The sequence below is a fragment of the Phocoena phocoena genome, chromosome 2 (genome assembly GCF_963924675.1).
Source record: "Phocoena phocoena chromosome 2, mPhoPho1.1, whole genome shotgun sequence".
Lineage (NCBI taxonomy): Eukaryota > Metazoa > Chordata > Mammalia > Artiodactyla > Phocoenidae > Phocoena > Phocoena phocoena.
In genome coordinates, this window is record NC_089220.1 from 107,913,830 (window position 1) to 107,931,223 (window position 17,394).

A 17,394-nucleotide genomic window follows, 5' to 3' on the forward strand; every position below is an offset into this window, starting at 1 on the left:
AAATCAACAACAAGGCTTCAACCGTGAAGGCCTTTCCTCCAGCAAAAAAGTAGAATCTATTAACGAAAATGCTTGACATTTAGCATGTCAACGGTAAAGAAGTGGAAAGCTTCTGATCAAACCAATATGACTCAAATTAGTCAAAATTATGATCAGACCACCACAATTCCTTTATATATTAATATTAAACAATAAAAATGAGAATTATATCTCTTTGAATAAGTAAAGGTTGTTCAAAACCAATCAACTGCCTCATAAGTTACCTTAGAAGATAAGCATAAAACATAACATATGTTGTGACAGAAATCTAATTTTTATGTAGGTAACATTAATGTCAAACACTGTTTAATAAATATTTATTGAATAGATCGGGGTCAGTAAACTACAGCCTGCAGGCCAAATAAAGCCCATCATTTGTTTTGTAAATATTTATCTGAACACAGACATGCTCATTCATTTATGGACTGTAGCTCTAGTGCTATGAGGGCAGAGTAGCTGCAATACAGATTGTATGGCCCTGAAGTATTAATCTAGCCCTGTACAAGACAGTTTACTGACCCCTAGAATAGTTAAATAAAGCAGTGAAAGAGATGTCAAATTTGTCAACTGATAAGATACAACTAAGAGAAAAATTATGTCGTCAAAGTTTTGGTCTTATGTGGGTCTTCCCTGGTGGTCCAGTGCTTAAGAATCCACTTTCCAATGCAGGGACACGGGTTCAATCCCTGGTCTGGGAACTAAGATTCCACATGCCGCGGGGCAACTAAACCTGTGCTCCGCAACTACTGAGCCCACACACTGCAACTACTGAGGCTGTGTGCCACAACTAGAGAGCCAGAGCCCACGGGACCACAACTAGAGAGAGGCCTGTGCGCCACAATGAAGAGCCCTTGCACCACAATGAAAGATCCCACATGCCGCAACAAAGATCCCTCATGCCACAACTAAGACCCGACACAGCCAAGTAAATAAATATTTTTTTAAAGTTTTGGTCTTATGAAAGACATGAAACAAGTAATTCATAAATTACAGAATTAGCAGCAAAGTTCATTTAAGTCTTTTCATTTTCACTTTTATTTTTTTGATACTTCTTCCTTTAGGAGAAAAGAGTGGAGACTAATTTTTTTTTAAATATTTATTTATTTGGTTGCACCAGGTCTTAGTTGTGGTAGGTGGGCTCCTTGGTTGTGGCAATGCGAACTCTTAGTTGCAGCATGCACGTGGGATCTAGTTCCCTGACCAGGGATCTAACCTGGGCCCCCTGCATTGGGAGCGTGAAGTCATCCACTGTGCCACCAGGGAAGTCCCAAGTGAAGACTAATTTTGAAGATCAATTTTCAAGACTCAAAATATTTTATAAACCAAAATTAGAAATTTTTTCTACAGAAAACTTGAGATAACTGATTACTTTATGATTTATAAGGATTTTTATATAATTTTATGACAGACCAATAAACCATAGCAATAAAGAGCCTATCTCAAGCTTTAGATCTGTTTTAGTTTGACAATACACTTTACCGGATGTATCCTGGTTCCTTCTTTCCTTCTACTACTTCTTTGTCAACCTCCACACATACAATATCAGAATTAGGGACTTCGAACATTGGTTCTAGTAACAGCTTTTCCTAAAGAGATAAAAAAAGTAATGAATTACATGGAAAACTGAGGTTACATATAAAATGCTTGTATTCTACAGGTTATCAATCGAATTCATCAACTCAACAAATATTATGGAGTCCCTGTTATGCACCAGTAACTGAACGTTGAAAAGTCAATGTAAAAGCTTTCATATTCTTCATATTAAAACAGCTTCTAACTAAATTCACAGAGAAGTCATTCTATAAGGGAAGGCTTTTTGTCTGTATAGTTCTGCCTACTTAGGTCACCATGCACATACAAAAAGACTGTACCTTCATTTTGTATGTGATTCAGGTGTTACTCAGAAGCATTCTTGACATACTCTATGACCAAAGGAGGTCAACTAGTAATCCTTAATTTGAAAACGATTTAATCCTAAATCATCTCTACAAAGCTATGACTTCAAACAGGCATTTGTCTCAAGTGCTGCAGTAGATCTAAAGTTATTTACTAAAGAAAACTAGTTTTGCCTATGAGTAGGGGCTGGATTATATTCCATCTTAAGGAAAATACTGGTTGAGTACATCAAATTTTCTAAAAATGTCAACTATATCACCTGTTCTTCTAGTTTACATGCTTATAAATCTGTCACAACACTTGAAGTCCAGGCCTTCATTAAAGAGTAAAATCTCAAATTATGATGGATGTGTAGTTCTAATCAAAAAGTCCTACTGAGGGCTTCCCTGGTGGCGCAGTGGTTGAGAGTCCGCCTGCCGATGCAGGGGACACGGGTTCGTGCCCCGGTCTGGGAAGATCCCACATGCCGCGGAGTGGCTGGGCCCGTGAGCTGTGGCCGCTGAGCCTGCGCGTCTGGAGCCTGTGCTCCACAATGGGAGAGGCCACAACAGTGAGAGGTCCGCGTACCGCAAAAAAAAAAAAAAAAAAAAAAAAAAGTCCTACTGAGATGAGAGAAGTAATATTTAGCAGTGAAATCCTCAGAGAACAGAATATGTGCTTGCTTTGGGAGCATGTAGGGAAGTAGTAACCCACTGTACAGCCAGACCAGGGGGAGTAGGGGTGAGAACTCTAAGGAAGAAGGTGGGTGGTGACTCAAAGTAGGCTGGGTCTCTAGGATTTGTAACAAAATAAAAATAGTTCATAACATACTGAAGAATTTAGGGGTAAAATGCCACAGTATCTACAACTTAATTTCAAACAAAAAACAACAATGAGGATTTCAATGGTTCTGAGAAGGCACTCTGGAGCTTAAGTCAAAAGGCCTATGTAGAGTTTTCTGCAATTCTCCTTCCCATGATCCTGATTTCCTCTATTTCATTAATCATATTAACTGTATGTCCTTTGTTGCAAACACCCTGAAGTTCCTTTTTAGAAAAAAGAAAGATATACTGTGACCAAAAAAAAAAAAAATCACAAAAAATATTAGACCAATTTTCTGGATGTATTTCCAGAGGAAAACATCGAGGTTTAATATTCTCAAAATTCAGACCAAGAAATAATCTAGTTTCTGTAAATTTATGCCAACTTACCATTATGGACCGGAGGCCTCGTGCACCTGTTTTTCGTTCTAGTGCCAATCTGGCTATAGCTTTCAAAGCATCTTCAGTAACATTCAGTTCACACTACAAATATATTCAAAAGAAATAACTCAGATAATACTTGATGATATTTTCCTACTATAACCATGCAGTATTTGATCTACTAACTATTACTACCTACCACCATTACTGGTCTTTTTAGAACAAAAAGAGACTAATGCCCTGACTTTACTGGTAAAGAAATAAGTTCCAGAGAGTTAAGTACACTGATTCACTAATACTCAGAAACACAGGGTCAGAATCTTTGTGTCTTAACTGACCCTATCCCCTATCAGACTAAAGCATTTTTAGACTATAACTTAGTTTCTGGAAAATATTCATTTTAAAGAGTGTTACTAACCCTCTCATCCTATAGAACGAAGGTAAAACTTTAGACAAGTCTCTCTAAATTACCACAAATTCCAAAACTTATTGAGAAGTTAATATACCCTCCCCAAATCAAAATACTTTGGAACATCAGATTTTATAAAATCTTGGTATTAAACAACTTTTGTTTATTAATTTCTACATCCAGAAAATGTAAAATTTTAAGTGAGGTAATTATCTCTCATGGTGCTTCAGAACCTTGCCTTCAAAAAGCACTTGTTTCTATGAATTAACCTATGGGAAGGTATCAGTATGAATCTCAAGTTTGTCCTTAGTCCTTGAAGAGGTTTTCTACATTAACGTGTATTTTCTAGGGCTTTATTCAACATTTATTGAACCCCTGTGTGTATATATATTAGAAACTGAGTGATGAATCAGACACCACCTTTGCCCTCCAGAAACTTAAGTGTATTGGGTGGTGACAAATTAGCAAAAGAGCATTTACAGCATAGTGTTTGCACATGGTGCTAAGAGAGCACCAAAGTGGGGGCATCTAAATAAGGCTAGGGGACCACTGAAGGATTTTTAAGGAGGGAAGTAAAATAATTAGCTTTGTGTTTATTCATTAAGTACTTATTAAGAACTTAATATCTAATATTTGTTGGACACTGTGTTCAATAATTTTTAAAAGATCCACTCTGGAAGTAAAGTGGGAGATGATAATATTTTGGTGGTGGTGGTCAGAGACAGACTTTAGATAGGGAGACCAATTAGGAAGTAAATGCATGGGTCAAGGTGAAGAATGATAAAGGAGACTGACTTGAGGTAGGGACAATGGCAATGGAGAGAAGGAGACTGATATTTTGAGACACTACGTTCAGAAAACCCAAACATTTGCTATCTGATTAGATATATGGCTCCAGGTGTCTGGCTGCAGAGAAGTAGATGTGAGAGCTAACTTTAGAAAAAAGTATACCTAGTATGTCACAATGAAAGCATTTAGAATATCAAGGCTGAAAAGACAATCCTGTGTGCCTGGCTTGAGGGGTTAGGGGTAGGCTGCTAGCACAATTTCTCTATATATATATCCTTGGGCTTTAAGCTACAATGTCAATTTTAATTAAGAAAAAAATAAAGCCAACTCCTAAGTGTCTAATATGACACAACGTGCCTTCCCTGATTCCTAGATCCATATTTAGTGAGGAATAGGCTGGTATTCCAGATAAGTATTGCTTTTTTTTTTTTTTTTAAGTATTACTTTTTAATTTGTTAGGCTAACATATGTAGAGTTTCAGTAGCAAAACAAAAAAAAACCCATAAATTAAGTAAGTATAAAAAATAAAAATCTAACCTTATCCATGCTGAATAAGGCCTGGTACTGAGGAATAACAGCATTACGTGGCTCAGTTAGTATTTGTACAAGTGTTTTCTCATCTAGGCTATGCAAAGGAACTACCACAGGCAACCGTCCCACAAACTCAGGAATCATGCCAAATTCAATGAGATCTCTGGCTTCCACATGACGTAATAAACGATCTTTTTCTTCAATGTCTTGGTGAGTATTCGATTCTCCACTTCGATTGGCAAGGTCTGCAGCAGCTGCAGCCCTTCTGCCTTTTCCCAGATTAGATGGTGTTCCAAATCCAAGATACTGCCAAAGAAAAGACAGGTATTATAAATAACAGAATAAAGCTGCATCGTGCTCAGCATTTTACATGCATATCTCATGCCATCTTCACAACAGAGGAAAGTATTATCATTTATATTTTACAATGAAGAAAAAGGCTTAGAGAGGTTAAGTACCTTGACCAAAGCTCTCATTGCTGCTAGTGGTAAAAGCCAGGATTCAAACTCAGGTCTATCTGCCTTCAGAATTGAGAACCTAACCAACTCTCAAAGAATGAATTCTAGTAAAAGTAGGTAAGTAAGAACTGTGAAGGGAAGTCCCTTAGAACTCATACAATGATGTTGCAGGATTTTTCTGAGACCTCTAGACTAGTGTGGCTTCCAAAATGTGCAAGAACTGTGGAAACAGTAATTATTTTGTAACCAAAGTCAGTTTTGTAATACTGTAAACAGGAATAGTGCCTATGGAACAAGCAGACTTAAAACAAAATTATCCACAAGTGTCTTAAGTCATTGCTAAGCATTCTATTAAAATCGTGATTTGGGGTTGCATCCTATGAGTTAGAACATCCTATGAGTTAGAACATCCTATGAGTTAGAATAATTTCGATTTTATAAAGAACATGTAAGGACATCAAACAAAAATGGTAACTTTGCTGCAAAAAGTTGTTTATCTAAGGTGTATGGATCTTGCTTTAGTCAATATAAAAGAACTATACTCCAGGCAACTGTCCGAAGTTTAATTTTGATATGTCATACAACTTTTGTCAAAAGAACAAGTACATGATATATGAGAAAACAGCTAAGTTAAAAATCCATTCCTGATACTCTAAGCTGTGTATGTGGACAGTTAGTGTATCAGAAAGCAAAATACCTTTCATTCAATAACTTAAACATGTATTAAACATTTATTATATATACAATATAAGCATATATAGTAACAAATATATATACTCATATTTATTATATATATGGATATATATTTATTAAGCATTAACATTATTATAAAACACTGAGGATACAAACCTGAAGACAGCCCTTATCCTAACCTAAAGGGACTTATTTACAGTGAGAACACATGAAGATATTAAAGCATCATAGGTGCAATGAAGGACAACTGTACAGGAAACTACAGCAGTGGAAAGAAAGAAAAGAGGAAATACTGGGGACAGAGGGTAGGAGGTGACCAAGAAAGTCTTCACAGAGGAATTGCCTAATCATTTAACAGACTGAGTCTTAAAGAATGAACACATATTACCACCCAATACACTTCTGGATTTGTTTGAGCAAGAAATAAATGTTTATTGTGTTAAAAAAAAATGAACACATATTTGCCAACTGGACTGAGGTGGGGAGGACATGAGCAAAGGCAATAGGAATAAAACTTAAGACTGCAAGCAGTTTCATATGGTTAGGAAAGAGGTAGAGGTAGAGGTATATTATTTATATTGTACTCCTGGCTTTCAATGAGGTTTGGTAAAAACAGTAGCCAAATGGATGTGTTTAATCCTCTATAAAATCACTGTTGCAGACTCTCTTACATCTCTGTCTTCTTTTCCTAAAAATCTATGTGACAGGGACTTCCCTGGTGGTCCAGTGGGTAGGACTCCACGCTCCCAATGGAGGGGGCCCAGGTTCAATCCCTGGTTGGGGAACTAGATCCCACATGCATGCCACAACTAAGAGTTCGCATGCTGCAACTAAAGATCCTGCATGCCGCAACTAAACATGCCACAACGAAGATCCTGCATGCTGCAACTAAGACCCAGCACAGCCAAAATAAATTAAAAAAAAAAAAATCTAAGTGAAAAACTTTTTTAATCTTTGTCTCTCATGAAGACATCATACCCTTCCTCTTTCAGGCAATAAAAACTAGCTCACGATTTCTCCCTACTTTTCATTAAGAAGTTCAAAGCTAAACAGAGTGACTTAATTTCCACTAAGTTGAAATGACCTAAACCTTCCTTTTACATGTTTCTGATCTCTTTACTAATAATACTTTTAATTGTTCTTTTCTAAATGTTTCTAGCTTCAAATTCTTTTTGGAAGCATGAATTATAAATAAATATAAGAACATGGTCCTTGGCTTTGGTTACAGAATTTTGAATATAAAGTTCTCTCTCTCTCTTCCCCACCCTCCCCCATCTGTCTCTCTCAACGCATGCATGTTTGGACGCACACACAAAGAAATAATTTCATCTTTCTAATTTGTTAGGCTAATTTATACAGAATTTCAAAAGCAAGAAAAACATAAATTAACTAATATGAAAAATAAAAATCTAACCTTATTGAGGAATAACAGCACTACCTGGCTCAGTTAGTATCTGTACAAGAGGTTTCTCATCTAGGCTATGCAAAAGAATTAACACAGGCAACCATTTATTAGCAGCGTTATTATTTTTTTTTTTACTACTACTAAACTACTACATTAGTAGCTACTACTACTAAACTAAAAGCTAAAGTAAACTACTAAACATGCAAGGCCAAGGAGACTTAAAGCAAACAATACAGCAAAGAGGTGATCTATGATATATTCATTTACGTAGAATATATTATATAAAAGGTATCATTTGTGGCTATTATGTAAAACACAAAAGCATGGAAAACAGGCATGTTTTCTGGCTTCTTGCCACTATACTGACATTACATTTTATCATAATCAATCAATAAATAGGTACTGGGCATGAACTTTGAGGATATGAAAAAATAAGTACCAGTTAAAATCAAGGCTTATAAGAATGTTTAAGAAACATCTATAAAACTAGGTGGGATCACAACCCTTCCCCCAACCTCCAAACTGCTTTCCTCCATTGGTGCATGTCAGCAGTGATCTATGAAGACTCTATGGGCAGAAGCAATGGAGACAAGCTCTTTATTGGGCTCCAGTGAATTGGGCAAGAGAAATGAGTAGAATTTTTATTGATACAGCAGCTACCTCAAATAATAAAAAACTCCTTAGATGAAATATAAAATTGAAATCATCAAGTTATACTTTAAAAATGCCCATATACAGATGATATTTAGAAATCTTCCAAACTACTACTATGAAATTTTAAAAATAACTAGGCATATATTTCTGGTATACTCTAAGAAAACCTAACTCGTAAAAATCCACAACTGGCAGCCAGCAGATATGAGATTAGAAACTGAGGGTCCATCCTCTAACTTCAAATGCTTTCTCTCCTAGTAATCACTCAGAAAAACTTACCTTTTCATTTTTTCTCCTGCTGATGATTCTGTCCAAACCATTGAAAGCACCAGATGCAACAAACAGGATGTTTGTTGTATCAACTTGTACCGTTTCTCCACGTAGCTTACGGGAATTCTTTTCTGGAACATTGACTATTGTGCCTTCTAGTAGTTTTAATAAGCCCTAAATAAAGAATAAATGATTTATGGCATCATCATATAAACGTATTATTTATTATACTTTAGGTAATGGGATTCAATGGGGAAAATAATATGTGGTTATGGTCAATGAGCATAACTGAAGAAAACTCCCACATTTCTATAACTAACATGAAAATCTAATATACTATCACATTAATTTTTCATAAATTTATTTGGAATAGGTATAGGACTCCTGATGCATTCAGGAAACAGTCAACTCAAGAGGTTGTTTTTGATGGTAAAGACATAGTTCTGACATAAAGATAGAATTATGGCTAAGATGTTATCCAACCAGGGTGGGAACATTCAAAATTTGAAAATATTTGAAGATTTGTCTTTCAAGCAAATTAAAATTCTATTCTACTCCTAGTGTTAAACTTTGAGAATACCTATATATTGAGATGCCTTCATAAAAAACATCATCCAGCACATTTTATAAGTGTGACTACCTGTCTATGTCTTGGTCAAAAAAACAAAAGCAATTTTCCTTACCCTGTAATTTATGTCATAATTAGTTACCAGTAAAAGGTCAAGTTGCCCAATAGATTATTATGACTTTAAGTATGACTCTATAAGGCATAAAACTCTATTTTATCTTCTAATTAAGTGAAAAGAATAAGATACATGTACATAGTTCATTTATGTCTAGTCAGAACTAGAACTTTCTTCAAGAGTCCTCTAGAAATGTTTAACTGGGCCTTTGTGTAATAAAACCAACAAAAATTAAATTTCATTTATTTCTTTAAAATATTTTTAATTTCCTAACAAAGGTAATTTGGTATTTAAAATCGCCAACAGCTTTCTCTTAGGACCTGAACTAAATGGTATATGGAGTTTGGAGTGGGAGAAATAAACAAAACAGAATCTAATTGAATGTGAAACCAAACGTACAATATTTGGGAGGTTGATGTATTCCCTTCCTTTTAGTGGACTTGAACAAAATATTCAACTGCTTACTTGCTGAACGCCTTCTCCACCTACATCCCGTAACTGATGAATGCCTGGCACACTGCCAATCTTATCTACTTCATCCAGAAAGACAATTCCTATAATTTAAGGAGGATTCTATTTATAATATGAAAAAGATATACACAAAATAACTCAGCTTTAAATGACTAGGTAGCTAGAGAGCAAGGTTATTTAATCTTTAATACTTAACATATACAATGGCTTAATACTATAAAAATACACTGCTAGCTTTCCCACTCATCATTTTGTGCAAACATTTTATAATTTATTCTATAGAATATCACTTGGGTATGATAACCAATTCTCTATGACAATAGTTATCTACCCCACTAATGTTTTCAGGTTCTTTATTCTGAGAAGCTGAGATAGAGGTATAGTGTGAAAGCAGAAGGTGGATACAGGGCTGGTATTAGCAAAATTTTAGCTTATTTTTTCCCATCCATATTCTTGTCTTAAAGGAATTTGGACAGGAAGCTGTCAAGCTCTTCGTGTAAACAAGGACAGATGATAGATAGGGAAAAGAGAAATGCAGCATCTATGACATCCCCTAAGTCAATAGCCTAATTTGTTTCTATATACATCTTGCACTCTCCTGCACTTGTCTTCATCCCCTCCCTTACCCCACCCCAGCATTATGAGTATAGAGGAAAGTCAGAACAGGAAAAGCAATGATAGTATTAAGGATCTAATGGAATAGTAATTTATCCTGTTTTCACCCTAGTAGCCATATTATAACATTAAGGCAAAGCAAACTTTGTGGCCCTTAGTATGCTAGAAAATGTTTAACATAGCTACTTTTATATAATTATAGAATTTTACTCCTTGACTCAAAATAAAAATTATATTCTCTTGCTATTAGACTGCTTCCCCAGCAGACTATATCTGGGGACAAACTACACTGAAACATACCTTGTTGTGCTTTTTCTACATTATAATTGGCATCTTGGAGCAGTTTGGCAATCACAGATTCAATATCTTCACCTACATATCCAGCCTGAGTCAAAGTCGTACAGTCACAGATAGCAAAAGGGACATCAAGGCATTTAGCTAGGGTTTGTGCCAGAAGAGTTTTACCTACAAATAGAAACAGTAACTAAAAATTTACTAAAAATATGTTGTCATACAATTTCTCTACAAAAATGCAAAACAAATTAAATGTGAAGAATGTATAATAAGAAAAATCAGTGTTACATCTTTTCTCTACTATTACTCAGATATAATGGTACGCTATTTCCATTATTCCTGTTAAGATATTAGGGACTGGCCTAAAGGGCAATACCAACGCCTCAAATTCAGTTCTAAGCCCTTTATAACTACCATAAGATTGGCCTTAGATATTCCTCTTAAGAGTGAGAATCCCCCAGTCATAAGACACAGGTTACAGAATCATTTATATTCTATTTTTTTTTAAATGAGTAGTGATTTTTCAGTAAGTTATTTACCTGACCCAGTTGGTCCAAGCAGCAAAATATTACTCTTTTCAAGTTTTATGTCATCATGGGAAGAATCCAATACTTCACCTCCTCGTTTTTCCTGAGGTATTTGTTGGTTTACTTGTTGCTGCATTGATGCTCCTAAAGCATTACCATGTGGACTAATTCCAGCAATCTGAAGCAACTCTGAAAAAATGCCAAAGGAATTATTAGAGCTTCATTTGATTTTACCTGAAAAAATGCCCAATAAAACCCTACATCTAAAACCAATCACGTATTTAGAAAAAATGTAAATATTCTGACATTTTGCCTTACCTACAAAGGAAGAAAGCCTCAAAGTTATCTAATGACAAACGTACAATACACAATGATTATTCAGGGAACCTTAAGCAAAGGAAATGGATTATTTTTACCTTCCTTATTTACATAAACTTGTATGAAGAATATACTTTTACTGAAAAGAAGGCAGTATAATAGGAGAACAGTGCTAGGAGTCAGAAAGCTTTAGCTTTGGTCCTTTATTTGCCTCTAAATAACTATATGATCTTGAGCAAGTCATAGGTACACTTTGTGTTTCTATGCCTGTGTTTAAGAACAAAACACAAGGGCTTCCCTGGTGGCGCAGTGGTTAAGGATCCACCTGCCAGTGCAGGGGACATGGGTTCGAGCCCTGGTCTGGGAAGATCCCACATGCCACGGAGCAACTAAGCCCATGAGCCACAACTACTGAGCTTGTGTTCTAGAGCCCGTGAGCCACAACTACTGAGCCCACATGCCACAACTACTGAAGCCTGCGTGCCTAGAGCCCATGTTCCGCAACAAGAGAAGTTATCACAATGAGGAGGCCACGCACCACAATGAAGAGTAGCTCCCGCTTGCCTCAACTATAGAAAGCCCACGTGCAGCAACAAAGACCCAACACAGCCAATAAAAAAATCAAAAAACAAAACACAATTAATTTGCAGGCACTCTGAAAGATAAACAAAGATATATTATTTTTTTCAGTACAAATGAAAATAAGCAGGGCTGTAGAGAAAGGGAAAAACATTGAACTGAGAAATAGGAAACTTGGGTTCTAGTCTCGGTTCTATTGTAGGAGCATGGCAAGTCACTTAGCTTTACTGGGCCTGCTTCCTTAGTGAAAATACTGAGACATATGACCTTTAAACAGTCTCTTCCACATTTAAAAATGATCCTGTGAGTCTACCAGAGAAACCAACTATGGTAAGATTCATTATCCTTGGCCCTATCTGAATTCCTGATTTTACAGGATCTCAACTGGATCACTGCAGTTCCTTTATTAGAGACATAATCTTAACTATATGGGAATCATATTGTTGGCGAACTAACAGTTTATCAGCTGGATCCCTTAAAAAAAAAATCTTATTCTCACTCTCTCTTGGCTGAAGGAAAGAATCCCAATACTCTTTTCAATTAGCCAGATTTTTAACTATCCATATTGCTCCTGGCTCTCAGCATTTAAGGTATATGTGCTCATATCATACTTGTTTATATTTTCTGGATTTATTTTTAGGTTGTTCTAAGAATATCAGTATTTTCCAACGCTTTATTATTATTTATTTATTTTTTTTTTTTTTGTGATACGCGGGCCCCTCACTGTTGTGGCCTCTCCCATTGTGGAGCACAGGCTCCAGACGTGCAGGCTCAGCAGCCATGGCTCACGGGCCCAGCCGCTCCGTGGCATGTGGGATCTTCCCGGACCGGGGCACAAACCCATGTCCCATGCATCAGCAGGCAGACTCTCAACTACTGCGCCACCAGGGAAGCCCCCAATGCTTTATTATTTTAATCAAACCAACAGACAGATGTTCAGCAGACATATTATTATAGTCCTATTCTATCTGGCTGTCACTTTCAAACTATCTTTGGGTCACACCCTTTGGTAAAGGGTTATTCTAGTCATCAAAAATAATAGGCATTAAATAAACATTTGAATTTAATTAAATTGTGCTCCATTTGACGGTTAATGATCAGCGAATAAATCACAATGCTATGTCTCAGTACAATTCACATCAGGCAAAAAAAATGCAGTCTATATTAGTCCAGTTAGATAGTTGTCCTTACTAAACAAAAAAAAAAAGTTTTTTTTTTTAATTTCAGCAAAATCTAGTTAGGAATTGTGACAATATAAGAAGGTGCTTGGCTGAAAAGTAGGTCTGCCCGATGGGGAAAAGGTGATTTAGGTAATTTGAACAAAATCACAAGAAGCATACTGACTACAGTGAAATCATATGACACATGTATTTAACTTACTCTATGATTTAAGTATTTTTAAAAAAGGAATAATTTAAATAGTACAGAACAAATGATGTTTGTCATTCCATTTATGAAAATATGCCCCAGGGTAAACTTGAGATAACTCTCCTGTTCTTTCAGTTAAGTCTCTGTTCTTACATATCTCTCATTACACAGGCAGCTCTCTATAACAAGGACTATGAGCAAGCAGGCTAGAAGAGTTAGTTGTGTGCAGCTCATCAGCTATATGGCCCTAGGCAAACTACTTAAAATTTCTGTGCTTCAATTTTCTTAGATGTAAAATGGTAGTGAAAATAATAGTTTCTGTCTCATAGGTTTGGGGAAGATTAATGAGTATATACATTTAAAACACTTAAAACAGTGCCTGGCAGATAGTTTTATATGTGCTTTGGAAGAATTTACTATTAGTACTACCGTTTTCTTGTGTTTAAGTATTTGTATAACACACAGCCCTTATATGCAAGCCAACTATTTCATTTCGTGTTTAACTTCAGAAAAACTTTATGTTCCAATGATGGAGGAAAAAAGCATCAATCTTAACATGTTAAAAAGACATATGTTGGTCTCTAATATGTGATTTCCAAAGGAACATCAAAGAATTTTTTTTTTTTTTTTTTTTTGCGGTATGCGGGCCTCTCACTGTTGTGGCCTCTCCTGTTGTGGAGCACAGGCTCCGGACGCGCAGGCTCAGCGGCCATGGCACACGGGCCTAGCCGCTCCGTGGCATGTGGGATCTTCCCAGACCGGGGCACGAACCCATGTCCCCTGCGTCGGCAGGCGGACTCTCGACCACTGCGCCACCAGGGAAGCCCCACTACATACATTTTTAAAAAATCACTACATATATATTTTATCAAAATACTCACTATAGACTTTTCTTTAACAATTCATAGTAGCTTCATCAGCCACCTGCCCAAATTTATGAATATATATTGACAGCATATTTTATTACATTTAATAAATCTCATGCCAGAGTTGGTAAACTAGTTATGTTCTCATAGCTCATCCTGAATATACAGTACACTTCAAATAGTAGATGTATAACACTGTTTCGTTCAAAGGCAAATGTAAAATTATCAAACTTTTGGGCTTCCCTGGTGGCGCAGTGGTTGAGAGTCCGCCTGCCGATGCAGGGGACACGGGTTCGTGCCCCAGTCTGGGAAGATCCCATATGCCGTGGAGTGGCTGGGCCCGTGAGCCATGGCCGCTGAGCCTGCGTGTCTGGAGCCTGTGCTCCGCAACCAGAGAGGCCACAAGAGTGAGCGGCCCGCGTACAGCAAAAAAAAAAAAAAAATTATCAAACTTTTAAGTGAAAAATGTTCATACTGGCTTATCTATTGTTTTTTGTCTTTTGTGACAACATGAATCTTCTTATAACTTTGGAACCTTCTCCCTCTGTATGGCAGCTATATCCACCTCCAAAGAATGGGTTCAAGACATCAGAATGGCCACTATCTTTGGTTTATCAGGTCCTTCCACACCCTCCATCAGACCATCTGATGCTCATAGGGGCAGTCTAGGGCTCGCAACAGTGAGTTGGTGCTTATGCATAATTAGCAAGTCTACACTAAGTTTCATAAACACCAAAAAATAAACAGTGTGGTTTCTGGCAAAGAGTACCTGGAAGATAATCTGCCTCCCCTAAAATTTGTCACTTACAGGCAGACCAACTCTAATTGTATGGTTTTTTTAAAAAAAGGATATAATATTCAAGCTACAGATTTTTAAAAATACAACTTCTGTTAATATGCAGATCTAGAGAAAAACTGCATATAGTACTTTTTATTTCTCTACATTATGCTTTAAGAAATATCACAACAGAAAAGATAAAATCAAATATCTAAAATAACCCAACATCTACAAACTACACAAATTAGCTACGAAACTGTTCCAAAGTTATATACACCATGTATAACAAACAGGCTTAGATAATATACAATATCTTTCTTAGTAATACACAAGCAAATACATGTCTACCATTACTACTGCTGACAAACTTCACTGAGGTAAATCTCAAAAGGAAGAATGATTACAGAGGAGGACCTGAAGAGAGGTCACTTACTTGTAAATCTGTACTCATCCTCCCGTCTTCTTATTTCTAACTCTAAGAAAGAGGATGAAAATGGCAATGTGAAAATATTATATATTTGTTTAATTTAGGGGAACAAACAAGGAGTATTCCACTTCTTGCCCTCTTCCAAATATATTTAAAGAATATGTTCATTAACGTCCTTTCAGCTTTTCACATTATCAAAGAATTTATATGCTACCTACTTTCTACATTTAAAAAAACCCCAAAGATGCTTAATGATGGCTGTCCAGTTGCTAATATTCACATTTGTCAAATACAAAGCTGCTATCTATTTTAAGAAAAGAGTAGTAATAATTTAGGTCTTTAATAAGAGTTTAAATCCCTCATACTATAAATACCATGTAACCATTTGCTTTTCCAGCACCTAGAAGAGCTTAACTATTAATTTGTTGACTGAAGGAATCAGAAAAAATCATTTTGCTCCATGACTAAACAACGCGATTTGGACCTTATAAAAATGAAGGTTCCAAGTCTTTCAATAGTTACTATGATTTATACTTTCTAAAAAAGTAACTGATCCTACTACATGACTATTTTGCAGTAAGCTCAACCAGTGAACAACTGTCTTCATTAAGCCAATCAGTCATATATTTAGTAGCTACTAAAAGTAATTTAATACTGAAAGTATTTAGCAGAACTCCCTAAAATTGTAAAATGATGACTAAAAGAATGTAAAATGATACACTGTAGGACAAATCAGAAATTACAGCTCCCTGGCCAAAAAAAAAACCACACACACACAAAAGACCCTTAAAATATTTACACTGTACTCTATTCATAGTTTTTTAAATAAAATCATTCTATTAACATCACACACAATATTGTCCACAGTAAGTTGACATTACACAGTATATTGGTACGTTAGAATCTACCATTAATAGGAATTATACTTTGAATCACTTACAAACTTGCCCTGAACCTTGCACTCTGTAGCTGGGGACTAAAAGGAAAGAGTGCTCAAAATGTTCTGTAAGCTTTATCATCTCCATATATCTCTGACTTAGGCAAATGAAATTCTGTATCCTGAACCCAAAAGAGAAGAACTCAAGAGTCACACAGAGAACACTGCAATGATCCAGTCATGGGGAAATAGTTGTGGTCAAGTCTACAATTCAAAAATGATGTCTCAATCTGTATACCAGAACCCGTGTACATATAACTGAAAACAAAAGTTTTAAGAAATAACACTTAAGTTGTTAACATACTCTGGTATTTTCTACTCACACTTATTAACTCTTCTTTAAATGCTGTCGGCAATGTACTGAAATGATTTCATGAACCACTAATGGGAAGTGATCTGTATTTTGAAAAATGCTGTAGTGTACTAAAAGTATTTTAAGACAAAAGCAAAGAGTTCCAAATAAGGATTACCTCTAAAGCACAGTAATCTCTATTTTGGTCAATTATCAAAACACTAACCTCTAGGAGTTAATGATGTCTGCTTCTCAACTTCTGCTTGCTGTCTCACATTAGCTGGGATATTATTATATATTCTCTTATAATGATTGTATACAGCAACTGAAAGCACCTTCTTAGCAAATGACTGGCCAACAACATACTTGTCGAGGTAGTTATAAATCTGAAAAATGATTAGATATGAACAACTTACTATGAGCTATCACAAAATATGCACATTAAAGTTACATACTGAGCACACTTTTTTTTTTTTTTGGTTGTACCGTGCAGCACGCGGAACTTCCCCTACCAGGGATTGAACCTGTGCCCCCTGCAGTGGAAGCATGGAGTCTTAACCACTGGACCAAGGGGAAAGTCCTATACTGAGCACATTTACTTACAGTTTTAAATTTGAACAAAGATTCTCATCCAAAACAAAATGCCACGACTTCCCTGGTGGCGCAATGGTTAAGAATCTGCCTACCAATGCAGGGGACATGGGTTCAATGCCTGGTCCGGGAAGATCCCACATGCCGCGGAGCAACTAAGCCCATGCACCACAACTACTGAAGCCCGCGCGCCCTAAAGCCTGCGTTCCGCAACTACTGAGCCCGCGCACTGCAACTACTGAAGCCCGTGCACCTAGAGCTCATGCTCCGCAACAAGAGAAGCCACCACAAATGAGAAGCCCCTGCACCGCAGTGAAGAGTAG

At 36.4% G+C, this 17,394-nt stretch overlaps 1 protein-coding gene across 1 annotated transcript in view; it reads right to left on the bottom strand.

Annotated features, from left to right (window-relative positions):
* The window catches only part of CLPX (caseinolytic mitochondrial matrix peptidase chaperone subunit X), a 35,038-nt gene that overhangs the window by 331 nt on the left and 17,313 nt on the right, over positions 1-17,394 (bottom strand). Inside the window, exons 5-13 of the mRNA XM_065872525.1 lie at positions 16,707-16,866; positions 15,258-15,299; positions 10,928-11,104; positions 10,395-10,559; positions 9,474-9,562; positions 8,335-8,499; positions 4,852-5,151; positions 3,126-3,218; positions 1,519-1,625 (exon numbers count right to left, since the gene is read on the bottom strand). Of these exons, the coding sequence (XP_065728597.1) occupies positions 1,519-1,625; positions 3,126-3,218; positions 4,852-5,151; positions 8,335-8,499; positions 9,474-9,562; positions 10,395-10,559; positions 10,928-11,104; positions 15,258-15,299; positions 16,707-16,866 (1,298 nt within the window). The remainder of the gene's footprint in view (positions 1-1,518; positions 1,626-3,125; positions 3,219-4,851; positions 5,152-8,334; positions 8,500-9,473; positions 9,563-10,394; positions 10,560-10,927; positions 11,105-15,257; positions 15,300-16,706; positions 16,867-17,394) is intronic.